The sequence below is a fragment of the Lutjanus erythropterus genome, chromosome 6, assembly GCF_056507025.1.
Source record: "Lutjanus erythropterus isolate fLutEry1 chromosome 6, fLutEry1.hap2, whole genome shotgun sequence".
Taxonomy (NCBI): Eukaryota; Metazoa; Chordata; class Actinopteri; order Lutjaniformes; family Lutjanidae; genus Lutjanus; species Lutjanus erythropterus.
Genome location: NC_139322.1, coordinates 41,586,440 through 41,600,600, shown reverse-complemented (window position 1 = coordinate 41,600,600; position 14,161 = coordinate 41,586,440). Strand labels below are relative to the sequence as shown.

Below are 14,161 nucleotides of genomic sequence, written 5' to 3'. Positions count from 1 at the left end.
GCCTTTGAGACATGGGTCAAGCTCTAATAAAGAGTCTATAGGAGATGCAGGCAGTATGGATGGAAAGCCAGGGTATCGCCTCCGTACAAAGTCCCTGACCTGAAGGTATCTCAAATGGTGAGCTCTAGGGATACCAAATCTATTGATAAGCTGCTCAAAGGAGGCAAATACGTTGTCTGTGTACTGCAAGGATGGGGGAAAAAGTGGATTGGCATGGAGGGGGGCCCTAAGGGGAGGTTGCTGGAGGCCAAGATGGCGGGTAGCTTGTTTCCAAATTTTGATACTGTCAGACATGACATTATTTTTGATCTGTAAGGGGACTCTATCTGTGAGTGATAGATATAAAAAGGCAGCTAAGGAAGATGGGGCAGACGAATCTGCTTCTATTTGAAGCCAAGCAGGAGCTGAGTCTAGATATTTTGACTTAACCCAGTACAACATGGAGCTGATATTAGTGACCAAGTAGTAGAGTTGGAAATGGGGGAGTGCCATGCCACCCAGACACTTAGGTTTTTGTAAAATCTCGTTCCGCAATCTTTGCTTCCTCTTATCCCAGATAAACTGGGAAATATTGCTGTCTATTTTCTGAAAGAAGTGATTAGGGATGAAAATGGGGATGGATTGAAAAAGGTAAAGAAATCTGGGAAGAAGATTCATCTTGATGCAATTTATGCGACCTGCCAATGAGAGAGGAAGGAGGGCCCAGCGTTGGAAATCTTGATTCATTCTGCTAAATAAGGAAGTAAAATTGTTCTTAAATAGGTTGTCAAATTTTTTTGTCACACAAATACCCAAATAGGTAAATCTGTCCTGAGCAACCTTAAAGGGTAGCTGCTCTAGGAGTACCTTCTTAGCTGAGATGTTAACTGACATGAGTTCACTTTTGTTAAGATTTTGCCTGTATCCTATTTTTTTATTTCCATTTTACCAAATGTGTCTAACAGCATCAAGACCTGGGGAATAGACTTATCTGGGTCTGATAAATAAAGTAATAAGTCATCTGCATGAAGAGACAGCTTTTGTTCAGCACCTCCCCTAACGATACCTGCCACATCCTTATTTGACCTTAGTGCAATGGCAAGAGGTTCAATGGCAGCTGCAAATAGCAGTGGGGAAAGAGGGCATCCCTGCCTCGTCCCTCTACTGAGTGGAAAATAATCAGAGTGGTTATTGTTGGTTCTTACTGATGCCACAGGAGCTGCATACAATACTTTAATCCAAGTGAGGAAATTTTCACCCAAACCAAATCTAATCAATGTCTCGAAAAGATAACTCCATTCAACTCAGTCGAATGCTTTCTCTGCATCAAGAGATATTATAACCTCTGGCGACCTAGAAGGGGAAGGATGATACAATATATTAAATAAGCATCTGATATTATGAGATGGGTGTCTTTAATGAACGCTGTTTGATCTGTGGAAATAACGGTGGGGAGTACTAATTCCAGCTGGTGAGCAAGAATCTTAGCTAGTAGCTTTATTTCAGTACAAAGTAAAGAGATTGGGCGATAGCTGCCACAGTGAAGGGGATCTTTGTTTTTCTTCAGGATTAACGAAATGGAGGCTTGGTAAAAAATTGTAGGAAGCTGGCCTCTCTCAAGAGATTAATTCAGCACAGTAAGCAAGAGTGGGGACAGCTTCCTAGAGAATATTTTTAAAAATTCAACAGGGAAGCCGTCGGGGCCAGGGCTTTTGCCACTTTGCATTAACTTCAAAGCTGAAGATAATTCCTCAATTGTAATGGCCCTTTCCAGGTCGAGTTTAAATTTAGGATCAATAGATGGAATATCCAATTGCTGAAAAAAAGATTTCAAGGATGAGGTGTCTGCTGCCTTCTCTAGTGCATAGAGAGAGCTATAGAAGTTTTTGAATTGATCATTAATTAATAGGGGATCAGTTGTAGAACCAGTGGGTGTATTAATCCAAGTAATGTGGTGAGAAGATGACATTTGGCGAAGTTGGTGCGCAAGCAACTTGCTAGGTTTGTCTCCGAATTCATAGAAATTGTATCTGGTTCTTTGTAGCTTTGCTGCCACCTCATTTGAAGTCAGCAAATCAAACTCTGCCTTAGCCGTAAGAATCTCCTTGTAAAGTTCAGCTGTGGGAGAGGAGGCATACCTCAGCTCAAGATCTGAAATCTGCTGATATAGTCTCTCTCTATTCTCAGTGTCCCTCTTCTTCAGATAGGCAGAGAAAGAAATCATCTCTACTCTCAGGTAGGCTTTGAGTGCCTCCCAAATGGTTGCAAAAGAGATATTAGGTGTACTGTTTATGTCGATAAAAGAATGGATTCAAGAATGCATAAAACTAATAAAATCGGGGTCTGACGTGCTTATTTTTTAATGTCTTAAGAATGAAATAGTGATTATGCAGAATGTGGCCTTCAAATGGGAAAAAACAAAAATATACATCTTTGGCTGTGGAGGTCACGTGTTTCCTGTCAGCTGTGGAGGTTGGAGGCCTGCAGCCTATATAGGTAACTTAATATCGAATGTTAGCTAGTGAATGCCAGCAAAAGATAACGTTAATATTGAAGGTGGTTTCTGTTCTGTTTGCACGCAGCAAATCTTTGCCATGACATTAACAATATGTTACTAATAATACCTTACGGCTCAGCTGTAATATGTTATAACGTTAATGTAATTGTAATGTTCAGCAGTGGTGGGGAACAAATTTGAGCGGTATTTGCCACATGCAGTTACTTGAAAAAATGAATGCATTTACAAGACATTGGTCCCAATTATCAAGTATGAAACAGACGACTTCATCAGAAATATGTTTTTATTTGGAAATAATTTTGTGCACCAATAATGTAGTGATAAACACAGAAATTAGTACATGTTTCAAAATGTCGTAAAAGATCTATAAGTCATATTAACAAAATGGAATGAGGTAAACATTTATTTATTTGGGATGTATTGATGTAATCTTAACTATGAGTGCACTATGAAACAAAGAAATGACAGAGGTTTCCCACTAAATTCAGCTAATTCACAAAGACACGAGAGTGAATTTTGGTATAATTTCTATCATTTTGATTTGCTTCTTATCAGATTGGTGATAGTGCAACTGATCAAGCCAAGTGTGCTCACCTGTGAGTGGGACCCATTTAAACAAATAAAACTAAAAAGTAAAGTTAGATCAAATTATAGACTTGTCTGTACCTTTTCTTTTTTTTTTATAAAACCCTTCAGATTGCAGTAAAACAAATAAGTGATAAATATGTCAATAAATATTGTAAAAAAAATATAAATTCTAATAAATAAATAAAGTACATGGAAAATACATAAAAAGGTACTTGCAGAACCAAAATCCATCCATTCCAGTTACACAAACATTTTTTGAAATAGTTTTATAAGGCAGGCCTTAACAATATTTGGTGTCACCATCACTGTTATGAATTATGTACTGTATGTGCAAGAAATGTATAGTTAAGGCATAACTGAAATCTGTCAGCAAATTTTTTTCCTAGCAAATAATGCATAAATATTGAAGGGATGCAATGCAACAGGATTGAGCAATGACACCATTTAACACATTTCAAGCCTAAAACTCCTCCTGAAGGAAGAGTGCAAGTGTGTCAAAACACAGCTTTTGACATTAGAAGTATGTATAAATACTACCATTTGATGGATATCAGTAACCAAAGATGCAACAATGTCAGTGGTTGACAACATTGTTCAGCCCTACCATAAAAGGCTTTTCACATAGTTTTTAGTCTGAGGCTAACACACCCATTAATTTTATGGCTTCAAGCTCCAGTTTCCTTGAACTGACAGTCATGTCAACATTGTGTGTTATCACGATGTTTAGCTCAGTTTACTGAGCCTCATTCAAAAGCTGGGTTATCCATGGCTTTTAAGAATTCTTCTCAAAAACATGGTATCACTTGTGTAACCATCCCCAATCAAATAATGTGATGAGGTTCATCTAACCAAGTCATGCAATATGAGCATTCTCAAGATAATACCCTCAATTTCCAATTTACAGTCCTGCTTATGACTGCTTTTCAATAGGGATTACATTAGCCAAAGGTTAATTAAACAAATGTGAAAAACCTTCAGTACACCTATCAGCTGTATACAGCTGCTGAAACAGTTTTGGCCTGTGCAGTTACCAACCCTGTCCCAAACCCACCCTTGATAACTGCACAGGCCAAAATGTGTCAGAAACATAGCTCATAACAATATGGTTACCTGAAAAAATCATGATGCATAATATTAATAATTTTCCTGAAAACTTGCCTTAAAATGTCACTTATAAAATAACACCATTATCCTGAACATTTTAGATTACCAAACATAATATGCATATGTACAATATGTTGTGTGACTGCATAATTACTTTTCCTTTACAAGGACAGTTAAATTACAACAACAATGTAGTTACCAAAAAAAGATGACAAGATTATCAGTGTATTATTGTCCAAAAGCATTTTTTAACCTCTGCACTGAAAATATTAGTTTAGTGACAAGTCCTTTGCATTTTTCTTCATCTTTAAAACTCAACTGTCTTTTTTATTATCTGTTGAAGGATATTAAAAAGTACACAGGATTGTGATAACTGCAATATGTTTTCAGGACACCAGAATGGAGACAGTGCTGTGTTTGAGAGATGAAAATGAGGTCCAGCAGTGTGTTTTTCTCTGTGGTTGCAGCAGTGATGACTTGTGTATATCCCCGTGACTGAAACAGTTCCAGTATTGGCTTACTTGCATTGGACAGGAGATTCTCATTGAAATCGCCACAAACAATGATGGGGTGACAGTCCATGTTACGTCCCTTAGCTCGGGATTGGAAGAAGGGAAGGAACATAAACCAGTTAAAACCAATTATTTATTTACACCAGTAGTCAAAGTGACAAGTAACACAAAATGAGGGAAATCAAAACAGGCGACAGGGCCGACGAGTGCTGCTCAACACAAAGAAAGAAATACAACAAAAAGAGAGCTCCCAAAATGGGAGCCTAACAACTACCTACAGAACTAATAAAAGAAATGGACCAAAGAAAAACCTATAGCTGTCTACCTTAAGTTCCTTAAAATGAACATACAGAGAGTCAGCACTCCTTTGCCTAGTGTGAACTAATACAATTGCAAATAACCTAACAAGTGTGTGCCCAATCTGTTCCCCTGACCCAGTCCCTTTGTAGTCTGCCGAATGGCCCCCTGGGCCTGATCAGCTGCACTCTCCAGGTTTTTAAGCACCAGGTCCTGATTGCAGAGTAGCTCCACCTGATGCCAATCACTGCAACCTGCAAGGGGGGAGGGGCAGAACCTGGGCACAGGAGATCACAGCACCACACAGACACTGTGGCATGTAACAGTCCATCACCTCTAGTGAGTCCAAAAGGCTTCCAAGGTTTGACAGGAATGGCGTCACACTGTAGTCTGGAGGTCTGTATACAGCTGCAATCAAGGCACTCACTGGGGCTTCAACTTTTAAAACCAAACACTCAAGGTCAGTTACATTATGTATGTACTGTTTTTCACACACTCGAAGATGGTTCTTCACATAAACAGCAACTCCACTGCCACTTCTGTTTGCCATTAGTGGAAAATTGGTGTAGGACAGGTGTCTGTTGCATTTGAACATGTTGTACATCGGTTGGACAAAGTGCTGGTTCAGTGACGGCCTGCGACAGCAAAGCTCTGTCTGCTTCAGACAGCTCATCTGACTTTCCTTTCACACGCATCCGGTTCAACATCTCTGCAAAGGCAACATCATCCTTCTGACGCATAATCTCAGTCAGCATTATCATGTGAAAGTGGTTGTGCCATAAGTCAATCTCACGTGGGTCATGCACACAGAGGGGTTTGGACTGTCTCACCGGCGGTAGCTGATAGAAATCTCCAACAGCAAGTACTGACATTCCTCCAAAGGGTCTCTGGCTGCCTTTGATCTGTTTTAGTCTTGCATCCACATAGGCTAAAGGGGCTTTGACACCATGGACACTTCATCAATGATAATAATTTCAGCATTTAAAAGTTCACATCTGACTTCATCCAGTTGGTTGCCAAGTCCTTGAAATGGTGGTGTCAGGCTTCTTGGTAGCTTGAGTAGAGAGTGCAGTGTCGTACCTGATATATTAAAGGCTGCAGTTCCAGTGAAAGCAGTCAACAGCACAGTGTTCTGGTCAAACTCTTCGAGTGCATGCTCAATTTCTTCAGTTTTTCTCATATTTCTCTCTTGTTCTTCTTGACAATACTTTTCGCAAACTGACGAGAATTAGAACCTGGTAGATAAACCCAGCCACTGTTGTAGAAAGACTTGTATGTGGGTAAAAAGTGTTTTTTCAGTTCCTGTTCCGCTCAGTGAGGGACGTACAGTTTCAGAAAATCTGCCATAAAACAGCTCAGGGTATTTTTTCTGTGATGTGCGGGGATATCTGATGACAGCAGGCTTATCAGTGTCTCTTATTTGAACAAATCCCATATCATTCAGCAGGGGCATGGCATTTTTACCAAATCTCTGTTGGCCATAGACAAATCTGCAGGTAAACGCAAAATCTGCCAAGCACATGTCCTCAAACTCTGGTGTTTCAGGTCTGGCTTTGTATTTGTCTGTCAAAGATATCATTCACACACTTACACTTTCTGATGTTGTGTTCTCTAGGTATGACATGGGGCGACACATTCTCAGTGGGTTGTCATCTGTTGGTATGAATACAACACTGTGTGAGCAATTCTTCATCTTTATTCCACATCCACGAGTCACACATTCCTGGGCACTGACCTCTCTCTTTTTGGAATAGGCCTGCATGATTTCCCTCATCTCATCACATTCATTGACATGTTCTCCGTTGGAGTTCTGAATGAGTGTTTTGAGATACTCACTTACAGTTTTCACTCTTGCTTATATATGTGAAGATGTAATTTATTAAACTATAGTAATTAAGTATGAACCGCACATCAATGTTAGCGTCCCAGGCATCGAGTAGATAAGGGTTGTATGGATTTACCCAGCAGTCCTTGGGATCACGCTTCAAGATCACTGTGCTGGATTGGTTCATCTCGTGCAGACATCTCTGATGTTCATCGTTTGTCAAATTACATTGAGCCAGGAGCTGATCTAAATGCAAAGAGGCAGTTTTAGGGTCATTCAGCAGCATGTTCAGTGGTCTGAGCTTTGCCTTTGCTGTTTCCAGTTCCAGTGAATCACTTGCTTGAGGTCTTGTTATCATTGTCCTTCTGGAGGGTGGTTTGGGAAATCCAAAACAGCACTTTTGAAACATGTCCTTGAGTGGTTTTTGCTGTGTATTTGCACTTCTGTGACTTTTCTGTACAGTTCAGGTTGTGTATGTGGGTCAGGTAGCTGAGCTGTGATGTACTTGGACACAAAATCACACACAGTTGATCAGCTGATCATCATCTTCCTGAAACACAGGTGCTCCTTCTGACCAAAGAAGCATGTGAATGTGTGGGCTGCCCCTGTGCTGAAATTCCACTTGGTAAAAGAAGTCAATAACTTTACCAAGGGCTGTGCAGGAGACAAAAGCAAGTCTCTGATTAATGCCTCAACACGTTTGTCAAACATGCACATTGTGGTCACAGGATTACTTCACAATATGTCACACTTTGTGGACTAGTCAAGCTCATCAAAATTTACTTCCTCACCCTGTTGAGTTTTTATTGCTTCAGTCACTTCAGGCCATCGCATTTCTGCTGCAGAAAATGTACAGAAGAATGTTGGACTTCCCAGTTGTCTGATCATGGCAAAAAGATCTCTAGTTGTTTTGTCCCATTAGGCTGGTGTTCCTCTCAGCGGCTGCATAAATCTAACTGTGTCTTTATTTCTCACCAGTTTCTCAACCTCTTGTTTATCTTGCAACATTCCTGATGTTATTTTACATCCATATCTAGTGAAAGGTTTTCCATTACCTAACTGTATTGTCATACTCGAAGTGGCTAGATGAATCTCAGTCACAAACTGTGCAAAGAACAAATAGTTTGTGTCTCTGGTAAACCGATCATCAGCACCAAAAAGCCTTGTTTCGAAATAACCACTTGGTGTTAATTTAATAGTTCTCTTTTCATCTAGTGTGTTTTGACCAGTGGGAAACTGAACAGGGAAAGCCATGGCTTCCAGTTTAGGTGTTCTGAAAAAGCTAACTGGACTATTTCTTTCTGCCTCTGAAACATCACATGGCTGCAGGCATGATTCTAGAGCCACACCACCATTTGGCATGTCACTTTCTTGTTCTGGATCATCTCTCTGCTCATCTGGCTGATTGTCATCACAAAGCAGCATGTCATCGTTCTGTTGCTCATTGTCACTGTTATTTCCTGCTTCACACAGTGCATTACTCTCAAACCTGTCAAAAATCAAGCAGACTTACAGGACAGTATGAATGTATAATAAAGTATCTATACATATTCACTAGGGGTGTGTATCTCACTGACTGAGACGATTTGATATGTATCTCGATCAGTGTTGTATAGTAACGAAGTAAAAATACTTCACTACTGTACTTAAGTATATTTTGGGATACTTTGCACTTTTCAGGAGTTGAATTTTTTTTGACAACTTTTACTTTTACTTCACTATATTTCCGAGCTTAATTGCATACTTTTACTCCGATATATTTTCAAAGTTCCATTTCGTTACTCGTTACAAAAAAAGAAACAAAACAAACAAAGAAAGAAAAGGAAACAGCGTTTTAGCTCCGCCCCACCCTTGCTGACTGACTGCAGCGAAGTTAGGACATGCCCTGGGCTTGTTGCTTAGCGTATGGCTACCCGATTAGCTACACCTGCAAGTCTCTCAATCAACAGCACTTTTAAGCCCTACAATGGAAGAGGAGACGCCAGAGACAGGGATTGCGTCGACTAGCAGTACTACTAGTTCGACAAAGGGGAACCACAACCCGACGAGCACCCGTGGCCTTATTTGAACACTATGTTTTCATATGCCAATGTCAAGGATTCGTCCTACCAGATGAAGTGCCTGCTATGTCTTCCAAGAAATGTGGAGATCCTGTCATACAGGAACTCTCCGTCCAACCTGAAGAAACATATTGAGGTAAGTGTGTTTTATGAAGTTTATGTAGTCCAATATCTATATGATGGGCATTACATGGACTTATGTGGAATTCTGAGCATAACCTGAAGAAATTAATTTTGTGTGCGGCAGTGTTTCGTTTTCACATGGCTGTAGCAGGCTTTAGCCTTTTGGGTCTAGGGAAGGAAGATGATGGCCACGTGAAACTAATAAGCGAAAGGCATGCGTGTTAAAAACAAAACATTTACATGTACTACTTTAAATTTTGAAGCACACTTTGTGCTTCTGCTGTCTTGGTGCCATAGCCTTGCAGTCTTTTCGAATTGCTACACAAGCTACTGTCGAATTTCAGTGGATACTGGTATGCTATCAGCTAGCTAATGTGTGACACATAGCAATCTACTCCCGTTTGAATTTTGAGTATTGAACATTCAAATAGTCAAACTTTCGTGGTAAATCCCAGGTGCGTCAAACGACTTATACTGTCTCAATTATCTCAATTGTACTGCCGGACAGTAATTTTAAACAAAATAATACTATGACTGATTTATTTATTTTAAACTTTAATGCCATTACTGAATCAAGTTATAATAACATATTAGGCCTACTATTATTGCAATGTGTCCAATACCAAATTTATCATTGTAGGTACTTGACTTAATGTATCCCCCCCCCCCCCCCCATTTCTGTACCCAATTAAAAGTGTTGAAGCAGTCTTTGTATAACTGTGGGTGAGGCAATTTGTTTGTGGGTGTTGACAAATGATTTAATTCCATTTTCTTGTCTGTTTCAGAGAAAGCATCCACACCATCTTCAAAAATACATTGAGTTGACCACAGCAAAACGAAAAAGGGCCAGTGGACCACCCACCCCCAGCAGCAAGCAGACCACATTAACGCAGACCGTGTCCATGACCCCTCAGAAGACCGTTGACAAGGCCATTGTGAAGTATGTTGTACATGGGCTTCGGCCTTTCTCGATAGTTGAGCAGGAACCCTTCAGAGAATTCGTCAGTGACCTCGTCCCTAATGCCAAAATGATGTCCCGGGTGACTCTCGCCTCCAAGATTGAAGGTGGCTTCAACAAAATGAAAGCAGCTCTGACTGAGGCAATGAAGGGGGTCGAATACGTTGCTACTACAACTGACTGTTGGTCGGTCAGAAGGCGAGGGTTTATTGGCGTTACGGCACACTGGATTGACCCGGAGAATCTTAAACGATGTTCAGCAGCCTTGGCGTGCCGGCAGCTGAGAGGATCCCACACCTTCATCACTGCTCTGTCAAACAGTTCGTTCTCTGGTTTTGTGTCATCTGGATTATTGCTCAGTTATCTGGTCATCCGCGTCTAAACAATTAATAAGAAAATTACAAGTGGCACAAAGAAAGGCTGCCAGACTTATTCTCAACTGTTCCCCATTGACAAGTACAATTGATATGCATTGCACTTTGGGTTGGCTCTATGTTGAGAAAAGAATTTTAATTAATTTATTGGTCAATTTTTATAGTGTTGTGAAAAAACGATCTCCACATTTTCTTGCTCAAAATATAATTTACACCAATGAAATTCATTCATATTCCACAAGAGCTGCTAACAATGAGCATATAATTCTGCCATGTCCTAAATCCAATTTTTTGAAGAAATCAGTCTTGTATAGAGCCACAAGTTTATGGAATCTACTCCCAAGATATATTCACGAAGCCAAGGGACAGGAATTGTTTCAAGAGAAAACTGAGAGCACACTTGACGATAATTTGAGTTAATTAATTTGTTGTAACTCTGTCATTTATTTGCTCTGCTTTCATCTTTTCTTGTTTTAACATACTCTATTTTTCAATTATGTATTTCTTATTTGTATACTTTTTGTATTATGTTGTGAGGGTGGACCCCAGGAAGACTAGCTATTCGCCCAGGTGTCAGCTAATGGGGATCCACAAACAAATAAACAAATAAACAAATAAATAAACACCTTCGACCGATTGGCCAATGCTTTGCATGACATTCATGCAGAATTTGATATTAGAGGCAAGATAGTGCGAACAACCACTGACAGCGGTTCAAATTTTCTGAAGGCCTTTCGGGTGTTTGGGGAAGATGAAAACAACAATGAAGAAGTTGCTGAAGAGTCTGCACAGTCTGAAGAGGAAGGAGATGGAGCAGATGAGGAGGACGATGTGGAGTACATCGACACAGCAGCTCTTCTGAATGAAGATGATGCGTTTGAATTTCAGCTACCGAGACACCAACGCTGTGCTTGCCATCTCCTAAATCTAATCGCTAGTGAAGATTCCTTTACTGCAACCTCCAGCGACGCATACAAGAAGCTGCACCATGCAACATTTGGCAAGTGTTATGGCCTATGGAACAAATGTGGAAGATCCACACTTGCAGTTGAGATGATTGAAGATGTCTGTTCCCTTCAGCTTCTAAGACCAAATAAAACGAGGTGGAATTCCTTGTTCATGGCCGTGGAACGCCTGCTCAGGATTTCTAAGGAGAAGGGGGAAGGAGCGTTGAGGGCCATTGCCACTGACCTGAAGGTCCCAATGTAAGTAGGCCTAAGATTTAAAAATAATAAAATAAAGGGGAATAACTGCTGCATATAATAGAGGGTTAATGCATCACAGACGCTTTTCATTTTCTATCATGCATAATTGTGTGTGTGTGTGTGTGTGTGTGTGTGCAGGTTGAACCCAGCCGAACTCGCATTTCTCACTGAATATGCTGCTGTAATGAGCCCTGTCGCCCAGGCAACCAACATATTGCAAGCAGAAACCAACGCACAAATGGGGTGGCTGCTTCCTACAATTCACCTGCTACAGGTGAAACTCGACAAGGTGAAGTTGCAGCTGAAGTACTGCAAGCTTCTTGTTGATGCTTTACAGTCTGGAATTCAGAACCGCTTCGGGCACATGTTCATGGATGCCGAGCTGGTTGCAGCTGCATTTCTTCTTCCCAAATTCCGGACAACATGGACAAAGGATGATGCTACCATTAAAATGGGTAAGGCATGCATATACTGTACTTAAGTTTGTCTGTGCCTTGACTCTTAGTATCAACATATTGGGTTTGCATATTGGTTGGTGCATGAAAAGGAACATTGAAAGAAGGTGAAAGAATCAAATCCTTTAATGTTTCACTTCTTTAGGCAGAGATGACATGGTAGTTGCATCATTAAGTCTTATAACCAGGGCTCTAAACACCACCTGCCGGCCGGCCAAATTCTGGTGAAAATTCAGTTTGGCTGGTAGAAAATGAAGCTTAGTAGCCACTTTCACTGGTAGTGAGTGTATGTCTGACTAGTACAATTAACATCTACGAGTTAAATTTGGCTAGTGATGAGAAGTTGATTTTATATCCCTGGCTATAACCCTTCTTTGTTTTTATATTTCAGGAATTGATTACATCAAGCAGCATATCGAGGATCCCTCCATGCAGCCAGGTGATGTGACCAGGTCGAGTTCATCAGACGAGGATGACTTCTTCTCTTCTCTGCAAGCATCGAAGACCCAGGATGGCGTCAAGCAATTTGATGCCTACCTGTCCTGCTCAGCTGATCACATGGACCTGCTGAAGTCCTTTCCTTCTGTCTGCAAGTTGTCTGTCAAACTCAACACGCCCCTCCCAGCGTCGGCAGCATGTGAAAGGCTGTTCAGCATAGCAGGTCTTGTTTTCAGCCCACGAAGAGTACGGCTAAATTCTAGGCATTTTGAAAGCCAGCTGCTTTTGAAGATGAACAAAAAGTTTTACAGTTTCAAGTGATCATGGGGTTATGTGCAAGGATGCCCTCAGAGAAGGTTCAAGTTGAGAGGGAGAAAAGTAAAGGCCAAGGGCAAAGGTGTGTGGGGGATGGGATGAGGGGCTTGACTTTGCAAAAGAGGAAAGCTGTGGGTTCTATGTAAAATGTTAAGATTTAGGCCCAAAAGTGCAATAAGTGTAGCAACTGTGTTTTCTGTGGTGTGATGTGCACCTCATTTACAGCACCTTTTAAGGGTTTACAGGGGGTTTCAAACTGACACTCTCTTCTGCCAATTTGTTTTTTGTTTTGTTTAAATGCCAATCGGTTGTGTGTACCTCCTAGTTTTATGAAGTGCAGTAATGGTAGCGCTTTTTCTTGCTTGGTGATTCGCCTCACTTTCAATGCTGACTTTTTTTTTTTTTTTTTTTTTTAAAGGTTTACACAAGGGGCTTTCAAACTGGACTCTCTCTTCACAAGCCAGATGAGCTTCAGTTTTCTCCCTATTTGACTTGTATTGATGTCATGCCATTGGTCATGTTTGTAGAAGGGGAAAAAAGCTGCACTGTTCTTGCCATCTTTCTATTAATGGTGTGATTCGCCTCATGTTCTGCACTGACATTTGAGAAATGGTTGACACTGGTCCAAACTGGTCTACGTTTTTGCCTGCCATTGTGGGTGTGTACCTCATTTCGGTAACACTTTATTTTAGTGTTCACGTTGGCCACTAACACATACCTAACTCGCTGTATAAGTGACTAATAAGACATGTGTTATGCAAAATAAGTCATTTGTTAGGCGTGAATTCACTAATTTCTTGTTCGCTACCAATAAGGCTTTTATTATTGATAATCATAAGGCCCTAGTTGGCCCTTATCACATGTCATATGTCACTTATGCAGACAGCAATTAGGCATGTATTAGTGACCAACATATGAACCCTATACTAAAGTGTTACCCACATTTATAGTAGTGTACTTGACCAAGTGTATCATAATAAAAAAAAGAAGCTTCAGACTGCCTTTGCTAGTTATTTACTTTTTACTTGTACTTTTGATTACATTACTTGAGTACATTTATTTTAACAGTACTTGTAATACTTAAGTGCAAGAAATTTCAGATACTTTAAGACTTTCACTCAAGTAACATTTCAGTCAGTGACTTTGACTGTCATTTTTTGGAGCGCTACCGATACTTTTACTTGAGTGTGGCTGTTCAGTACTTTATACAACACTGATCTCGATACATGTTCAATATAATATATTTTAATGTTATATAATTTAAATCTTTAAATGGCCAACAATTCGGTTCGATACGATTCGGTTCTGTCACGATATGATACGATATGATACGATGCAATACAAGACAATGCAATGTGTCAGTCTTTACATTTTGATTCAACTAATGCTACATTTGTAGAGTGCTGTTAG

The 14,161-nt window shown here is 40.3% G+C and overlaps 2 protein-coding genes across 2 annotated transcripts; both read left to right on the top strand.

Annotated features, from left to right (window-relative positions):
- The first annotated feature begins 8,426 nt into the window (after positions 1-8,426).
- Positions 8,427-10,346, top strand: LOC146325790 (uncharacterized). The gene is made up of 2 exons (XM_084719893.1): positions 8,427-9,019; positions 9,792-10,346. The coding sequence occupies exons 1-2, from the start codon at positions 8,897-8,899 to the stop codon at positions 10,344-10,346; spliced, it is 678 nt and encodes a 225-aa protein (XP_084576019.1). The 5' UTR covers positions 8,427-8,896.
- Positions 10,347-10,956: 610 nt separating this feature from the next.
- Positions 10,957-13,894, top strand: LOC146325789 (uncharacterized; the record flags this gene model as incomplete). The annotated part of the gene is made up of 3 exons (XM_084719892.1): positions 10,957-11,543; positions 11,682-11,998; positions 12,390-13,894. Coding segments are annotated over 3 exons (1,272 nt in total), but the record flags the coding sequence as incomplete, so codon positions are not given.
- Positions 13,895-14,161: the final 267 nt, after the last annotated feature.